Source organism: Cottoperca gobio, chromosome 9 (assembly GCF_900634415.1).
Source record: "Cottoperca gobio chromosome 9, fCotGob3.1, whole genome shotgun sequence".
In the NCBI taxonomy this organism is placed as follows: Eukaryota; Metazoa; Chordata; class Actinopteri; order Perciformes; family Bovichtidae; genus Cottoperca; species Cottoperca gobio.
This window is the reverse complement of record NC_041363.1, coordinates 16,386,603-16,405,292: the sequence shown is the minus strand read 5'-3', so window position 1 is coordinate 16,405,292 and position 18,690 is coordinate 16,386,603. Positions and strand designations below refer to the sequence as shown.

Sequence of the window (18,690 nt, the reverse complement as noted above, 5' to 3'; positions counted from 1 at the left end):
TCATTTTCACTTCAGTTTAGAGTACTTTCATCCACTTAGACGTGCTTTGTATCAGAAGTGGAATTTGGAAGTTGCTCAGTTCTCGAGGGGTTGGCAGATGTTTAACAAGCAAAGAAGAATAGCGTACTTGAGGTCACAAAAGTACAACATTTTCCTTACAATGGATTCACAATTGAAATAACCTTTAAATCCTGTGCAAAAGTATAAACCACCACAGGCAGAGAAACAAACGAAAAAAAGTCAAGGACATATCACAGTCTTCATGACAAGAATTTTATTTTTATTTTTTTTATTACATTTTGCATTAAATTAAAGAGTTGTTTCTTTACAACATACATTAAGCTGTGAATCAGATGTTAAGGAAGTGGAGAGAGTAGGGCAAAAAACTTTGTGACGTCACAATATCTTACAAGCTTACAAAGTTCAAAAGGTTGAGAAGTTGAGAAGAGAGTCGATTTGCATCTAATAGCAGTGTATTATAACAAGGGTGAAAGACAAAAAAGGCACACACCAAAGAACCTCACTGTCCACAGCAGCCTTCACAGTCAAATCCAGTCCAGTCTTTAAAATGTTCAAATCACACTGACATCAAACGCTTGATGTTACAGAATCTTAAATGCACCCACAGCTGAATTTACTCGTCTACACAGGATGTGGACATTTAACCTCTTGACCTCGACAGACCTAGATTTTCAGAATGTGGACACGTCGATTCTCAGAAGTGAGAGCCGACACAACTAACATTTCAAGACAAGAAATATTTAGTCGTAGATCAGCATTATTCCAGACCTGGGAAATGTGCTGGGTCATGCACCCCTCAGTACACTGGAGGGTGTAAATAGGGCCTTGTAGTGCCCAGTAAGCAACTACAATGTAGTGCTATTCTGGAGTAAACACACCCCTTCATACTAATCTTGGACCATTTACACTTTGAAGATCATAGCTTTGAGTAATCAGTGGGATAAGTGTTTCAATTTACCCCAGACCATGTTTCTGAAGGGGCACCTTTCTTTTCCCGGGCACCTTTTCCCGGCTATCGTTTTGGCCTAATTTGTTGCCCATGACCCCGTCATTTGCAAATGAACCCTGCAAGTGTCTATGTACACGTTAGTCAGGTCACAGATCCTACACGTTCTTCGTTCCTAGCTGTGGATTGAGACATAGTTGGCTTTCCTCCATTGAGAAACAGAAAATTGCTCGATATCAAGAAAACTTTTACCTATCTACACATACAACACTAAGGGAGTGCTCCATTGATTTAAGTGTTGGGGGGGTGATCAATAAAAATCCTCATGTAAAAAGCAGAAAAAGGTCAGATTAGTCGAACTTTCAGCCATTTATAAGGCTTCGATAAGGAGAGTTAGTGAAGCAAAATAAAACTAAACTTCCTCAAACTGTGTTTTCTCTTACAAAAAGGGGGTTAAACATATTGTTGTTTAAAAATGTCAACTTTCTTCACAGGAACCAGCCTGTTTATGCAACTGCCTAACAACTGAGTGTGACGATGCACACAAGAAGCCTAGAACTGTGTACATTGGGTGCTTATGTGTATCTCACACTGTGCGTTTGCCAGTGTTGCATTATTATTGCAGTGCAGCAGAAAGATACCCATACACTGGATTTCTCAAGTAACAAATGTTAATTGTTTAGTTAATCAGTCAATCGACCGTCACTCCAAACCAACAGACAGCAAAAAAAAACAAAATACCAGGACTTTTAAATTGTATAAAATATAAAATCAAAAACACTCACAATGTCTTCATCGACACTGCCAGCACAACATAAAGGGTTGCTTTAAGCGCATTAATGGCACAATCAGAAATGAACCACAAAGATGAGTGTGTATGTGTGTGTGTGTGTGTGTGTGTGTGTGTGTGTGTGTGTGTGTGTGTGTGTGTGTATTTGTGTGTGTGTGTGTGTGCAAGTGTATGTGTGTGTGAGAGAAAGAGTGAAAGAAAAAAAAGGGAATTCCTTCTTCCTCTCTTCCCTCTGGACTGTAAGTGTGTTATGTCTAGGGACCAGAATTACAACAATAACACCTACATTCTTTAATTGCATTTTTATCAAACCAGGGAAATATCATGACGTAAGAAAAATAAAAAAATACTACAAGGAGACAAAGTTAACAGCTATTAAAGAAAACATTGTCACTACTTTAGGGTGTAAGGCACAAATTTACATGTGGAAAAAGAAGCAGGCAATACAGATGTTTTTGTAGAATTATTTTTCACCTGCTAATCTGCGTGCCGCTGCTAGCAAGGACGATACGTTCCCAGATGGACGCATCGCTCCATTTGCTTGCAGCGTCACTTACAGCTTCCTTTTTGTATGTGTGTTTGCAGATTCCTCGTACTGTTGCTGCAGCTGCTTCTCTTATATTTGCAACATGCAACAGTGAGCTTTGATGGCACCGGTAAGCCAGCAACCAATCAGGACAAATGTTACTGACTTACACTAAACCACAGTGCTGATTGGGGGGGATGCTCATTGGAGGAGTGAAAGGGTGAGATTCAGAAAGTCTTTTTTATGATTGGTCTAAAACAATGGAAATTCTGATCCATGAAGGTAAAAGTCCCTGTCTGGCACAGTTTAAATAAATATCTCCTCCTCTTCACAGAGGTCACATATATCTCAAGCTGCAGGTCCCACTGAGCACACAGTAAGACCTAATGGACCTTTAGTCATCAAGAAAGTTCTACGGGCTCCAGTTTAATGACTTTAAATAAGTTTTTTTTTCTCACACTTGATTAATTAATATTAAAAGATCTCTTCTGTGTCCTCCCTCTCTCTCTCCGAGCCTAGAAAGTCAGTCTTTTTTTTTTCAAAAGCACTTAATAAAAATAAATACAACAAGCTATTAGTATTAACAGTCATGTGTTATTCAGTAACCAGTACAGTAGAAGATTCCTCTGGCCCAGGCTTTCAGTCAAACCCAGGCAGGACTTGATTGCTGTAACACTGAGAGGCTTTTTCACATTTTCTGACAGAACTCAGAAAAGCCGTCTGTCCTTTCAGTCCGAGCTCAGTCTCTCTGAGTGCTTGCACGCACAGATTTTCCAATCCTCAAGGTACTGTACAACGATTATTCTCCAAACCCCCTGTGCTGTCTCCTTGTGTGCTTTTTTACCAGCGTGATAGAGTATCAAGTCAAGTCCCGGTGGCCAAAGACACAACAAACAAGAGAGCCACCGTCTTGGATGCTACAGGGCGCGGTTGGATGAAATATTCAGGACAAGCATCATCTTCTTCTGTTTCAGTAGCACATGTTCCCATGTGTGCTTACAGAGAAACTGGGAGCCAGCCAGAGCATGAGCTCGTGGACGGCAACAAATGACGACAACCATTTGTATAATATTTACATATTTATATAAAAGGAAAGTGTTTTCTTAAAAAAACTGTGTTGCACTTTTCACTGTACTGAACACCAAAAACAAACAAACAAAAAACACTAAAAGGAGATGCAAGTTGTACAGTATTCCCTGTTTTTTCTCTCTTTCAGAAAAAACCTTTCACTACTGTCCGTTCACATTGGACTGACTGGCTAACTAGATGACTATGTGCAGGAGTCACTGGACTTGACTTTTGTCGAGAGTGAGACTACGGAGGGTTTGGGGGGGACATCAGGCTTGAGATATTTGATGCCTGTTCGAGGCAGTGAACCATAGGAGCTCATTCCAGGGTGCCGTGACAGAGATATGCCCTGTGCTGTCATTTGTATGGAGTCTACCCTCTGAGGTGCAGGGGGCGGCGTCTCCACGCGGTTGAAGCTGTGATGTCTCGCCAAATGGGAGGAGTTAGATGAGTTGGTGTTGTGCTTCTTGAGGACTGAGGAACCGGAAGCGCCGGAGGCTGATCCTTTCCGGAGCCCGTAGACTGACGAGTGGACCTCCAGGCGTTTTCCCATCTGTGGGACGGCCGGAGGGACAGTGAGAGAGGCCTCTCGCTGGGGAACACGTGGCGGTAGCATGCCATCTGGATCCACCATGTTGAGATTGTGACAGGGGCTCTTGACTGTCTTGTACTCCAGGGTGGCCCCCTGGTCGTCCATGACACTGTGGCCCATGCTGAGGTCACTATGGTGGGGCTGCTCCACATACTCGTGCTGGTAGGAATGCTGGTGCTGCTGCAGGTGAGGCTGGAGCTGGTGCTGATGCTGTGGAAGAGGCAGGACCACCACGCTCGGGATGTGCCCCGGAGAGGCCCTCAGGGGCAGGTCTGTGGAAATAACAGGGGAGCCCATTGATGGCATATCCTTAGTGCAAGCGTTGATGAGGTTCTGGTTCCTCTCCCACTCCCGGCTTCCCCGGCTGGGCTTACGACGCGGCTGCATGGGGGTAGATTCCGGTGTTGGCAGAGCGGCGAGGTCCAAGTGGTGTTGGTCAGCTTTTATCAGCATCTTCCCATTTGGTGTCAGTCTCCCGTTGTGCATCAAAGGGGTGAGGATTGCCTCTGGGCGACCGTCTTTGGCCTGTGTCTCAAACAGGCCCGTCAGCTTGGTCACACTGTTCATGGATCCCCGGCGGGAGTGGAGGTGGTGGCTGTCCTTTTCCTTGCGGCCTGTCAGGTCTATGTCTCGCCGCCGGTGGTCACAGACACAGTAGACAATGATGCCAGAGAAGATGGCGCCCATGGCAAAGGCTAGGATGACCGCGATGGCCAACAAGGTCACGGGTACTAGCTGGTCACGGCCCTTCTGGTAGCTCTCACGGATCACACCTGCAGAAAGACGTGGAGATGACATTCAGACTGGAAGAGCAAAAGAAGGAGAGATCATACTGCCGCTGCTGTGTGTTGTGGGAACATGTTTCTAAGAAAGATGCTGTTGGGAAAGATTATTATTAGACTAACCAAAAAATAGAAAAACGATATTGAATTACAATAATCAAAAGATATTTTCTGGATAAAAAGATTAGAGGTTTTAAATCATTTCATGAAAAACATGCAAATGGAGATGGGTTTATCCCATCATAAGGAACACCTTTTCAAAAGGAGCATAAATGGTAGCTGGAAGTAGCAACATTCATATTTTTCTGAAAATCCAATCTCAGACTGAAAATATGTTTTGGAGGGGTGATTATGATTCACATTTTAAATCCTAGATAAAACCCTCTGCTGAAATGAAAAAAAGATATGAGCGCAGATAAAAGAGCCCGAAATACCCCAACCCTTTCTTCTCATTGATGCAAATGGGAGACTTTTCATAAATCTTGGATCCAATCTCATGAATCACAGAGAATACATTAAAAGCATCTGATTAGCCGCTAAATCCAATGAGCTGTGTCATCAGTGTCTTATGAAAGCGTCACTTTCAAAGACTGGCAAAGAAGAGCTGCGATACGGCCAAATAAAAGATAATTCAATAAAAGAAGCTGAAGTATTCTAGCGTTGGGAGAGTGGGAGCAGCATGTTGTGTGTAATGAAATGGGGTCAACAACAATCTGCACACAGATACACACGAGAGTGGACACATTCACCTCTCACACACACACACACACACACACACACACACACACACACACACACACACACACACACACACACACACACGCTCACAGATGATAACCTCCAGCCTGTTGATGAATGTAGACATCTAATGCAGCACTCTGTTCCTTGGGTTAAACACACCAGTCCACAGCAGAGAGATTTATAATGTGTTCACCCATGACCTGTGGCCAACACAGATCAGTTACCACTGGCAGGGGATTAGGCAGGTGGGCTCTATCACGTAAAAAGCTCCCACAGTTACCCCGCTGGTCTTGATAACGTGACTTGGTTATACGTGTGCACTCATATCACACTATATATTATTCACTGTACAGCACATACATTTTTTGAAAATCTCTGTTCATGCTATTTGTGTCCTGATGTCATGAAAACCTGCAAAGCTGTAAAAGGCAAAACATATGGAAGCTTTCAGTCGCTCTGATTTGACAAAGGACAATAACATGATATTCATATGTATGATGTGGAATTCAACTTCCCATACAGGAGGAAGTGTGTTTATAGTAAATATGTGTAACCTAATAAGCACTGTTATGATAACTATGTCAGTTTTCAGGAGTAATTTAATAGAATTTGATGGCAAAAGTCTGTCGAGAATGGATGAAAATAGCTATAACTGTGTCATTTTTGTCACTTAGGGATCGATTTTATTGACTTGCATTTATAAAATAATGTTGACTCTACCTTGTTTCACAACAGCAAAGTCATTTTGAAAAGTGAACCACACTGTATAGATCAAATAATAATACAGATATGAAAGTACACAGCAGCTAGCCTACATGAACATGGACATTCAATGTCATGGTTTTCCCACAGAAACATTGTCAAAACAAAATACCTTGAGCTGCACAATCACTATTGCAGATTCTCTTACAAGTCTTACAATTTGCTCTGTAATTTTCTAAAAGAAGATGCCACAAAATGAAGTGTTAGTTGCAATAATTCTGTAAAATCCTGAAGGGGCTGGTTAATCGTGTTCAGGCTTTTCAGCTCGTCTGTGTCACAGAGGACGCACTCAGAGAATATCTTCTTTCTCCTCAGTAAGACATAACACAGACACAGAGACAACATGGTAATCTGTTCTCATGGAACCGAAATCCAGACTCTCTTAAACCAACATCCATAATCCTTGCTCGCTGCAGTCATACTTCATTAGTCCAAAGACATGACTTAAATCACTTTATCCTAGCTGAAATAAAGCACTGAGCAATGTCTCTGCGTCGACTTTAAAACTCAACCTGGATAAAAAAAAAGAAGAGCAGTTATTTTTGCTAAGATCATTCCTCATTTATTGTAAAAACAAAGCTTCACTTTTCTCTTTAATAGAGTGCTGACAACATGCAGCTCAGCTGTAACTCATTTAGTGTTAAACAAACGGTTTACAAATGTATTTTCTGGCCAAAATCGTTTCTTATCAAGGACGTGCCCTGCTGTGTAGATAGTGTGAGAAGTGATGAGTGCTATCTGCAGAGAAGCATTAAGGGTTGACATGTGTTATGCTGTGGACTCCTGTGACCAAATGGCCGGCCTGTCGGACAAAACATCTGCTTCCCATCGCAGACAGTAACTTCAAAGAACGAGAGAGATACTTTTCCACGCTGCTATCTTTCATTTTGTCCTCACTTGGATCCCCCCCCCCCCACTTTCTGCTACTTCTCTCCTGTACAGAAACAATGAATCACTTTTCTGACTTTCTTCTTGTTTCTTTCACACTGTTCAGCTTCCATATGGTAAGTGTTCTATTCAGTGGAAACTGGGAAGCCTGTAATTATAACCTTGTGGTCTTTGTGAGTTATCATCCTTTGGCAGAAACGACAATGGTGATAGGTGGCGTTTGAGAGCTGCTGGGTTGAGCGCTTCTGCGAACAAAGAAGAATAAAGAAGAATGCACCTTCACTTGACTTGAGGTGAGGAGCCCTGAAAATCTCCCAAAAACATTTATGTAAGAAAATGAAAGTGCAAGCATAAACAAATACTTTGGCAAATCTCTCTTTTTTCCATAATCCTTGTTAAATATAAATACATTCATCCATCTCTGTCTATAGTGCTTACATGCTGAAAGAGCTAGTCAAAACTGTTATGAATGTTCATGACAGTGAATTTATTGCCGCTACAGGTTAACTTTCTTCGACTAGGGATTTGGATTTCATATTGAATGACAAAGACGGAGAGGAGCAGAGTCAAATGGGTGTCCATTCGGGTTAAGGTGGCAAACTGTGGAGCTAGATCTTTGTGTGGGAGCCGAAGTCCTATTTAACCAGCTCTGCATGGCTCTTCCTGTCTGTGTCTCACTTTTCCTCCCCTTCCATCACTCATGTCTGTCACACTTACACACACTTCCTGAGGATACTTAGCCCAAGGCTTTGGGTAAAACACAACATAAAGAAAAAGAGGAAACTTTGAAGACTTCCATCTTTCATGTGAGAAATTGTTTCTCATCCTAACATCAAAGAGAATGTAAGTAGCCACGGAGGACACGGGAGCTGTCTCTGTCGAATCACAGGACTTCAGGGTTTTGAATGAAGGTGGCTGCGCCAAAACTTTTCAAAACTTTCACAGCATGACCTTGAAAACTGTCAGTGTTGCTAAAACCCACAGATTTGTTTGCTTAAGTCTCATCTTGTTGAGGTTCCAACTGTACACGACTTATAATCGTCCGGTTTCAATTCATGCCTCGCGCCCAGAATGGCTTCCTGTAGATCGACACTTCTTTCAGCGCTTGATTTTTTGCCTAGGGCCTCAACATTCAGATATTAAACACATATCTCAGATACTCAGATATTTCTCGCTGTCTAAACAGCCTGGGTCGGCAACACTTACTTGTAAATCAGAAACATTGTAATCTGCTGTGACTGGAACTCGTGAATGCTCTCTCTCAGTCTGACACACATAGACACCCTTACACAGAGTTTAATCTCTTCAGAAGCACCAACTGACTTGAGCCCATAGGGCTCGTCTGTGTGTTGGTGTTGGGGAAACTTCAAAGGTAGTTAAACATCACAGAGAGGTTACAGAGAGGGCTCTAACCTCTGACTACAGGCCGCTACACTGTCTGAAGAACGATACAAATCTTAATCAGTCTTAACTGCACTCACTGACGTGTCACTTGTTGAAAGGCAGAACAGTGGACCTTGACAACTAATGGAGGAGAAGAGAAGATGAAGGAGAGAAGCAAACAATGTTTACTGCCTGCCTTACTTTTACTCTGCCTCCACTGCAACGAGAGCTTAAACAAACTTCTTATTTGTTTTCAGGGACTTGCTTGTTGTCATCTTTTAAAAAGGACATTGCTGTTTGGATGATGACAGCAATTCATTCAATTCTATTTAATCCCCAGTTAGGATATTATCCCATTAAGTCTTGTATGTGTTTACGTTCGAGAGGCACTCGCATTAATGGTGTTATTCAATATTGAAGCATTCATCAGACAATCGAGAGTCAGTGCACGGCATACTGATGAGCCAGTAAAGATATAATTAAAGCCCTAATTATATAATTCTGCACCTCAGGCATTAACACAGATGTACTAACCTATACACCTCCACGCATACAAACTGTAGTATTTAATACTCTAAGGAAATTAACCTGAATTACACGTCCCTGGGAACATTTATTATCAGCTGTTTGATGCCTTAAATTGACATCTAGCACTGTTTGTATTAATGAGTGATGGACTTGTTAAAAGCACTGCCCAGCATGATTAACACAGCTAAAAAAATTAATACAATTATTTCTGAATTTCACTGCTATCACAGGTTGACATATTAAAGACAGCAGCTACCTGGCAGCATGGCTTGCTACTGTGTCGAAATCATAAATCATAATTAATTTTTTGGAGGATTTTTCAATGGAGAAAAACTGCAGTCATTTGTTTTCTACAATGTTAACTCTTGTTAATTAGTACTCAATCTTGCTGAGTCACTGTTAAACAGTTGTTGACAGTCTTTTATCACACTGTGATGGCTGAAAATGTGCGACAAGCTTCTGACTTCTTTGTATGATTATGTTTTGTAATTCATTCAGTTATAAATGTAGGCATAAATAATCATTCATAAATGTTTTAGTAAAAAACGGCCTCTGCGTAGTCCCTCCAGAGAACAAAGACTCAGCTTGTATCTACTTGATGAGTGGCTCACTCACGGACATCGTGAACGTGAGCATTTCAATTCAGTTCAAAGCAGAATAATGACAGCTGAATGTGGGTTAGACAAGCTTCAAAAGCTCAAAAGGACGAGCTGCTGTGATATGAGATTCAGTCTCACATGGCCAAAAAGACAAAGCAAAGCTTTTGTTTGAACCAGCAATTGCAAAAGGTCTTACTGAAAAGCATAAACAAAACACTAAAATGGAAGAAGGCAGAAACTGTATGTAGAAAACAATAGCAAACTGAGGGAACAATAAGCTAATCAGTGGAGGAAATTATGGTTTATAGCTTGACGTCAGTCAAGGAAGTGCGTAATACCGGGAAAACATCCAGTCCACTGTTTCTATTATGATTCACAATGAGCTGTGAATAATTCATCGACCTCACAAAGGATGATCACAGTCTTTAGCTAGTAAGGAACAAAATCCTGCTGTTAATAAACTAATGAAGGTGTTATAATGACAGGAATATGAGTTCTAGGATTACTTGACTAAGAAATAACTTTTCTTCTTTTCCTTTGTTACAGAGTAGTTGTTCTCCTGAAATGACTACTCACCAACTTTTAACTTAAATCCTATCATCCATTTGTATAGGATTAACCTAAATCCTATCATTCTAGTGCAAGGACATAACAAACTACTAACATTAAATTGCCCAAAGCGCTCGCCCTTATAGGTTCCTGAAAAACGTCACCAGCAATATGTTTCATCAGACAGTGAGCAGAGTTCATGTTAAACTAAAGCGTCTAATCTTGCCGGCTCACTTCCAAGGATGGGTAATTTGAAAGGAGAGAAGTCTCCATAATCAGACAACCAAGAAATCCTTCTTCTTGCTTTTCCGTCTCACTAGTGGTAGAAGAAATTAAGTTAAAAGGTAATATGTGATAGTTATATGCCGACCACATTTAAGAGAAATGGCTGCTAAATGCTCTCTTGTTCCACTTGGCACTAGCTGTTTGCTGTGATTTAGTTTGTAGAGATAAAATGGGGATACATCAGTGGTTAGACGTACCCTTCCAAACTACACAAGTTGACTATTTTGGGGTTTTGGGGTTTTCAACATTACAGGCATAGCTGTGTTTGCAAATTTGCCAGAACAGCTTAGATCAGAGCTACAATTATGCTATCATAGAGACATGTGTTCAATGCGATGGAGGATGAATTCAGTGTGTGTATCACGTTAATACTGTGCATTGTAAGGAAGTTTGAAACTAGAATTTGACTGTAAAAAAAGGAGCTATTTTCTCTGCTAGAATTGGACATATTTGACAGTTTTCCCCCATAACTACAAGTAGCATTCAAGACTGACATGGCATCCCCAATAACAATGGTGAAATGTCCCTTCACCTGCCTTCCAAAAAGTGAGGTGAAATGAAATGCTGAGGCTATCAAGACTTTTTGGCATGGAAAAAAAGCGCTGCATCCCTGTGCAAGGAAGGGTCATACTCTCCCTCTATCATATCAGCCTCACCTTAGCACACAGCTGTCAGAGAGCTGCCTGCAGCTGAAAATAACCCTTGCAGAGCAGCTGTCAGAGAGTCGGTACAACCATGAAATCCATGAAGGGAAATCTTATCTCTCAATAAACTACAAAAGCTCTTGCCAAATGGCAAAGAACAATAATCAAAATGTCATATTTTGCAAACATGATGTTGGAAAGAAATATTATGGTTCCTCAGATTTTAATTCACAAATGAAGTTTCTGTTTATCAAGATGTAAACTCTGCATCATCTTCAGTCAATTGACATGTGTGGATACTCCTCCTGTGAATCGCTAAGAGTATGAGAAAACAAAACCCTTTTACCAGACAACTACGTCCCCAAGATATTACGTTTATGTAATTCTACTTTGCCTTCCCAATTACATTGTGGTGAGAAACCTAATTGCTACCTAGATTTTGTTCACTGGGGGGGTTTGTAGGAAGTGCTGCATATAAATACCACATGCAAGTGATTAGGGGGTGTTCCGGGTGGATTATCATAGGCATACAGAGTGCAGGGCCTCGATACCAGAAACCGGGCTTCACATCCTGAGTTCTGAGCAACAAAAGCACTTTAGTTAAAGTTAGGCAAAGATTGTGGTTTTGATAACATTTTAATAAATTAAACGCATCCTGTCTCATGCTTCAAGTCACTGATTACTTTTCCTATACTTAACCACAACCCTCATCTTTCCATAACCTTCACTAGGTGCTTTGAGTGCCTTAGCAAAACCCTGAGAAGAACCATTCAAGAAACATTCATCTTGCTTTTGTTGTCATGAGGACATTGTTGGAAAACAAAAAAAATACCTTGTCAGGGAATGTTTTACAAAAGTAGCAACATTTCTCGTTTTGCAAATTAACATACTCATTATACGGATACAAAATGTAATACCTGTTTTTTCTTTGAAATGCATTTGCTGTTGGAAGTAAACAGTACATATATTGTATGCATTTTTACATGCATTTTCATGAAACAGGGTTGCACCAGTGTTGCTGAGATTAGTTGAGTTAGCTGGATAAACATAAAATACAGAACGTAGACTGTTTAAGGTTCATTAGAAATTGTGGCCAAGTATGAAAACAAATGACGGGAAGGAATAGAGAGAAAAACTGTTGTTCACTCTGTTCAGCTTCAATATCTCACTACATCTTATATGCTCTCATATTTCCCTTTCTTCCATCTCATTTGTTCAATTCTGTCTTTCAGCCAGTTTGTCTGACTCCTATCTCTGTGCTACCTCCCTTATAACCTTCACTGCAACATTATTGTCCTGTTATGTTTAATAAATCCTTATCATGTGCGTTCCTCTTCCCTCTCTCGCCTTCTCCCCTACCTCAATTCCCATGTCTCTCTTCCCCTGTTGTCTCTCTCCATCCTTCTTTTCTTCCACCTCTCCCCTTTCCTTCTACCCTGGATAGCTGCTGTAATGAACCCATAAATTGGAGCAACACAGCGGTGGCTACAGGTCGGGTTGGGGGAGGGTGGATGTAAGGGGGAGAGTTGAGCCTGACAGAGAAAGAGAGGTAGAAAAAGCAGAGAAGGGGGGGTGGTGGCAAGGATTCATTCCTGCAGACAGGGGGAGAGATATGACTCCAGTTGGAGAAGAGACAGACTATAAGGGTAGAGACGGTGGAGGAGGAGGTGCAGAGATGGAGGAGGAAGAGAGACAGAAAGAGACAGGGGGGAGGGGCGTTGGGGGAGGAGGCTCCATAAATTGGTTTCAGGAATTAATTTGCACTAGGTAAGGTATAGCCTTGGAACATGCCATCCCAGTCAGATGAGAGGTCCTGTGGAAGGGAGACTGATCACAATGGCAGCAGATGGTGGAAAGTGGCGGAGCTGGGGCTTTCGAGGGGCAGGATTTTAGCGATGGGAGGCAAAGGGGAGAGGTGTATGGTAGGGTGACAGGGGTGCAGGAAAATATAACAGAGACAGATGAGGCCCAGACAGACAGGCAGACAGACAGACAAACACCAAGCTCAAATGTACTGTGAAACACAAGCGGCCACCTGGCAACTGCGATGGTCCCACTGGAATGCGGGATAATGATGCTGCTGGGTGCTAAATATCGTCAGTGTGTTAATACTCATCACTTTGCAGCATTTCTAATGACTCTGGTGGTGTGGAGCTAATACATATTGGCAGCACTGTCATATTCATTAGCAGATAAGATTCCACAATGTCTCAACTGCCAATGAAAAAGTTTCAGAGTAATTGTAATTTCTTTTAAATCACAAACAAGCTTGCTAAAGACTTTGGATATGAGCTAATACATTTTCACTCAGGCATAAACTTTTTTTAAACTAAATTTAAGAGCTTGATGGTATGGTTAAATGTTTATCCCGTATTCCTTCTGTGTGTGGCTGCATGGCTTTCTCTCTTTGGCAATAGAATGCAGGGGAAATTAGTTATTTACTTTTAGTTTCTGACTCCATAATCATTGCTCATATATTGATTCCATTTTAAGTTTCACATACGCAGTTTGCTAAGTTTTCACAGTACAGTTGACACCTGAAGCCAATAATACTGAAGGCGACAGGAAGGAAGAGGAGGCAGGATGGGTGGAGCGGGAAATGAATACTCTTGACTGTGGTGCTCAATTTGCCATGCTGAAAAGCATTAAGCTGCATGGAGGCAAAACTGTGCTTAATACCATCAAAGCAATCAAAGGCAGGAAAAAGGCAACTATATAAATAGCAAAAAAAATAACACGCTGTCTCATACCAAGCCATGCAAAATATCTGCTCACAAGAAACTAACACAAGAAAATCAAACAAATCTCATCAGAGCTGACTTGTGTATATATAGAAAAGAAAAAGAAAAGACAGTTGAGCTGAAATTGAAATAGAACTGATAAATACTGAAACAAGCTGCAAAAGTGTCTTGTAAAAATCATAATAATAATGATCATACAGAAAAAACAGCAGGAAGCATTGTTTTGAAATGTGAAGCCCTGTTGCAGTTACCTGAGCTTGGAATTCCCACAATTCCTCCCCAAAAATAAGATTACAGGACAGCTTAAAGCTTCTGTTATGTATGATTCTCAAAGAATATCATTCCTCACCATTCCTCGTGGAGTAATATTACACCTGCTCAGGTAAAGGCAACAAGGGGAGTGACAGCATGTTGTGATGCTGGCTGTAGGCATGCTGTCTGAAGTCTCTGCCACCATTGTGCTTGGATCTACCCACTGGTACCTTACTGCTTCCAGCTGACATTCATTGCAGTCAAAGCATCTGTTCAGTCAATAGACGGCTGACACAGTACTGTGCCAGCCACCTTATTTTAGTGTTTGTAATTAGAAGAGACGGTATGTGTTTAGCTAGCCCCACTTTGTGCCTCTTATGTATTAACGTTACATTCAGGTCGCATCACCATGTATCTGATATTACTGAAATATATACCTGTCGATCTTACCTGTCAACACTGTCACCATCCTCAAAGACTGCTCTGACAGTCTGGATGAAAACATTTTCGGCCTTTGGAAAAATCTTTTTATATGGTGACACATTTTTTTACTTTTAATTCAGATGACTAGAGGAGAATTTAGACGAATTCTGGAAATACCTTCAGAACAGCGGTAAGTGATGTCAAATGACTTTGTCAAAGATCACTGGGTACATATTTTTGGGAAAATTGGATGCTTTACGCTGTGACTTAAATATAATGAAGGCACAAACTAGTTTTTATCCTGAAAAGACACACTGCTGCACATTCACTTTTATAACTTCATTGACAAAAATCTCTTAGTCTTATCTCATTAGCTGCTTTTTACTCTCTGTCTCTTTCTTTATACACAGTATGTCTATATAAAGTCCCTACTGTGAATGAATCACCATTATTAATAATCAATATCTCCTCAAGGCCATGGTGGCGCTGCCTCTAATAGCATGAACTATGTAATGTAGCAGGGACATGTTGCATGCTTTATTGCGATCTGTAATAGGTCTATCTGTTTTATTAGGGACAAAAAATTGATCAGCAGCACTGAAGTGACCTTTTTTTTTTTTTGTCTCCTCTCTGATGTGGGTCGTCCTACTCTCCTTCCATTCTCTCCTTTTCTCTCAGTCTCATTTATCCAGCGAGCCGTCCTTGAGGCGGTACAGCATTAGGCAGGTTGTTAACACAGGAGAAAAGGGCGTTCAATGTCATGTCACTGTGTCGCAAAGCATGACAGAGCCGGGGCCCGGGCCATCTTCTCCAGGAAATAAATACATCGCCATTTTCCTTTTCAGAGTGTAATGGTCTGGATATTACATCTCCTGTGGGACATCACGGTCCATGGATAATAAATCCATCCTACAGACTGTGCGAATGAGAGTTTGTGTGTGCGCACGTGTGTCTTAACGATGCAGGATGTCTCTGTGTCTGCTGCATATGTATGCAGCACATAGGTGTGCTTGCGTACGTCTCTGTGGGAGGTTTACGTGCACAGTGTGAGGCAATTTGTCCCCTAGAGAGAAAGCGATCTCCTATCTCTACACATCGTCAGCTGGAAGCAGTCAGGCAGCCATAAATCTCAATTATACAAACCCCTCCATTCCACTCCCTCCCCCACTCCCTTGCCACAGGTGACAATGGATCAAATTGACTGCTCACTATTGTGTTCCAAGGCTTACCATTGGCTCCTGGCTGAGTCTGAGAGGGCACGGCTACGTAGGGGTCCTCCCCTTTGTCTGAGCTCATGGGGGGGTCCTTCCGCTCAACCATGCGGCCCCGCCCCAGGGGGACCTCGGCGGCCTCGGGTATGGCCGAGGTGGGGAGTGAGAGGGTGTGGTGATGGTGGCGGTGATGGTGGCCTGCCGGACACAACACAGGTTAACCGACGCTCGAGGCAGACAGGGACAGGCTTCAGTGCATGAAAGCACAGGCCAGCAGGGGTGCACACACACACACACACACACACACACACACACACACACACACACACACACACACACACACACTTCTTTCCTCCTTTGAAGCATACATTGACACAGACACACTCACACAAGGACAGCTGCTGGGCTGTGTGAGGCAACAAAGTGTTTCTCCCTGGTGACCCTGGGCAACTCATTAGAAAATGTGTGTGTGTGTGTGAGAAAGTGTGTGTCTGTTTCTTAGGATAGACATGTCCTGTCTTTTTTCTGCCTGTCTCTGCCTTCCTCGCTCTCTCCCCTCCTGTTCTGACTGACATGTCAAAGCTCTGTTGGGCCTGTCAGAGCAGAGCAGAGAACAATCACATTGCTCCACACTCACCATAGGGTGCCTACCTCTGAAGGACAAGAGACAAACTTTCTTTCCACAGCTCCTTTATGAGAAGTCTGCCTGTAACTTTTCTTCAACGGTAAAATGCTTCTAACTCTACTCATGCTATTCCCTGCTTCATTTATCAAGCTTTCTGTTAGTTTGAATCTAACCTTTCAAACTATTTTGTAGCAATGTCAATTTTGTTCTTATATACACCAATGCATTTCATTTATGAGGTTTGTGATAAAGCTGAAACAAATAATCGAGAGAAAGGAACTTAAAGGCACAATGAACAGGATTTTCCTAAATAAACAATGTGTAGACAAAATAATTCCTCTCAATCATCACTTATGACCCACTAGAAGTGTGTGGCGGTGTCTGTATCCCTCTGCCTGTATTTTCTCTTTGTTTCTTATTCCAAAACGAGAATGAATCTGGGGCTGGCTTTCACTCACGGGGAGGAGCGGCCAACTTTGAATGTTATGTTTACAAACCACAACCCACAAATCTATACTCATTGTGCCTAATGGCAACTATTTTAATGAATTCACCTTCTCATGCTACATTTAACTTCATATCTTTGTATTTTGGGCTTTGGGAAAATGTGCCCGTGATTTTTTGTGACATTTTATAGACTAAATAATGTGGCGGATTTATTGGCAACGGAAATAATTATCTCACTCTGATGCCTTCTTGTCTCATCTTTGTTGTCTACTTCTTTCAGCTCCTCATAACCTATCATCTATTCCTTCCTCTCTACTTCTGTCTTCTCCTCTTATTTCCAATTTACTCCCACTTTTCTCTATTTTAAACTAAGATCTCCCAAACGTTTAATATCCGCACAGCCGGTAATCTTTATTTAGAAAGGCCCTCAGCAACATGGCTAGATCAATCCTCAGTAATATGTCGTTAACAGTTAATGAATTTTCTCTGATTCGACTCCTCCCTGTAATTACATTTCTTAATGGCTAAATGAACTACTGGCCAACAGTTGAAGAGGGTATCATAACACAGCCAGGAAGTTACACCGATGATGAGACTATAACAAGAATAGCAAATGCAGGATGTGTCTCTGTGGAAATTCAAGTGATTTAACACCTTAAAGTGACACTTTGCAACAAAGTACTCTTTCATCTGTGGATGATGGATCATACATATCTCCTCCCCGTCTATCACTGCACGTCTTTCAAACAATGTGTGTTTTCCTGCATCTGTCTGTTGCCTTTTTTCTCGCTATTTCCTTTCATAAGAAGAGTTTGGGCATAAGCTTTGTCTGACTATTTATTTTTGAACCATGCTAATCACATTACCATCCCACATGCTAACACTTAAGCCACCCTACACAATTTTGCACAAGCTACATACTGTATTTAACATAATGTATTTAAGCCAAACGTTTAACAAAAATATGCCCCCTAGCCTAGATGAAGAGTGACAACACTTTATCAACAGCCTCTGTGGAGCTCAACCCCCAACTCATTTTGACACGCTCTCTCCACGGAGGAAGTGACAGCCATGTGTGTGTGTGTGTGTGTGTGTGCGTGTGTGTGTGTGTGTGTGTGTATTTGCAGATGTGCGGGTGCCTTTTCAATATGTGTTTACACGTGTGTTAGAGGAGGGGGAGAGCATTTCAGGGGGCTAACGTTGATGCTGCTGGTAGATTACGCACAACAGACATCCAGAGCCTCCTCCTCCTCCGTGTGGCGTGGCAATCATTAAAATGATTTATTTAACTATTGGCCCAAGGCTGAGAGATTAGTGTGACAGGCCTATTTTATAATTCATTCCCCCACCGCCAGGGGAAGTGCAATTCAGGCAGATGACACACATAGAGAGAGAGCTCGAAGCCTCAGAGCTCCTCCACGGATAAAAAAAAAAAAAGTCCTAAACTGCCGACGGATGCACATCCCTCTCTTTCTACAGATTAAAAGGGAGGCGAGGATGTCTAGTCTGGAGTAGAGGAGAGGAGAATGAAGAGAGGGCATTTGTTTATCTTCAAATCCATATCAACCACCGACAGATAGACGGAGGGGCTAGGGCAATGGCTGAGACTTTGTTTGGGGCTTGTAAACTGGGTGTTGTCTGTGTGTGTGTGTGTTTGTGTGTGTGTGCCTGGAAACACACATCCAAGCCTGTGGGAGCATATTCAGCACTATAGGGGTGCACTTTTTTGACCCTAGATCTTTAAAAGGAGGGAGAATCACAGTGGGGATACAGCCACTGGGGTGTGAGAGGGAGAGAGAGAGAGAGAGAGAGAGAGAGAGAGAGAGAGAGAGAGAGAGAGAGAGAGAGAGAGAGAGAGAGAGAAGAGAGAGAGAGAGAGAGCTGGGC

At 42.0% G+C, this 18,690-nt stretch overlaps 1 protein-coding gene across 3 annotated transcripts in view; it reads right to left on the bottom strand.

Moving 5' to 3' along the window:
• Window positions 1-272: 272 nt before the first annotated feature.
• The window catches only part of sema6a (sema domain, transmembrane domain (TM), and cytoplasmic domain, (semaphorin) 6A), a 104,122-nt gene continuing 85,704 nt past the window's right edge, over window positions 273-18,690 (bottom strand). For 2 of the 3 annotated variants that reach the window (XM_029439689.1, XM_029439690.1), the window contains 2 exons: window positions 15,750-15,929; window positions 273-4,716 (listed from right to left, as the gene is read on the bottom strand). In XM_029439689.1, the coding sequence (XP_029295549.1) occupies window positions 3,554-4,716; window positions 15,750-15,929 (1,343 nt within the window). In that variant the 3' untranslated portion in view covers window positions 273-3,553. The remainder of the gene's footprint in view (window positions 4,717-15,749; window positions 15,930-18,690) is intronic. The other variant, XM_029439691.1, reaches the window with a different exon arrangement.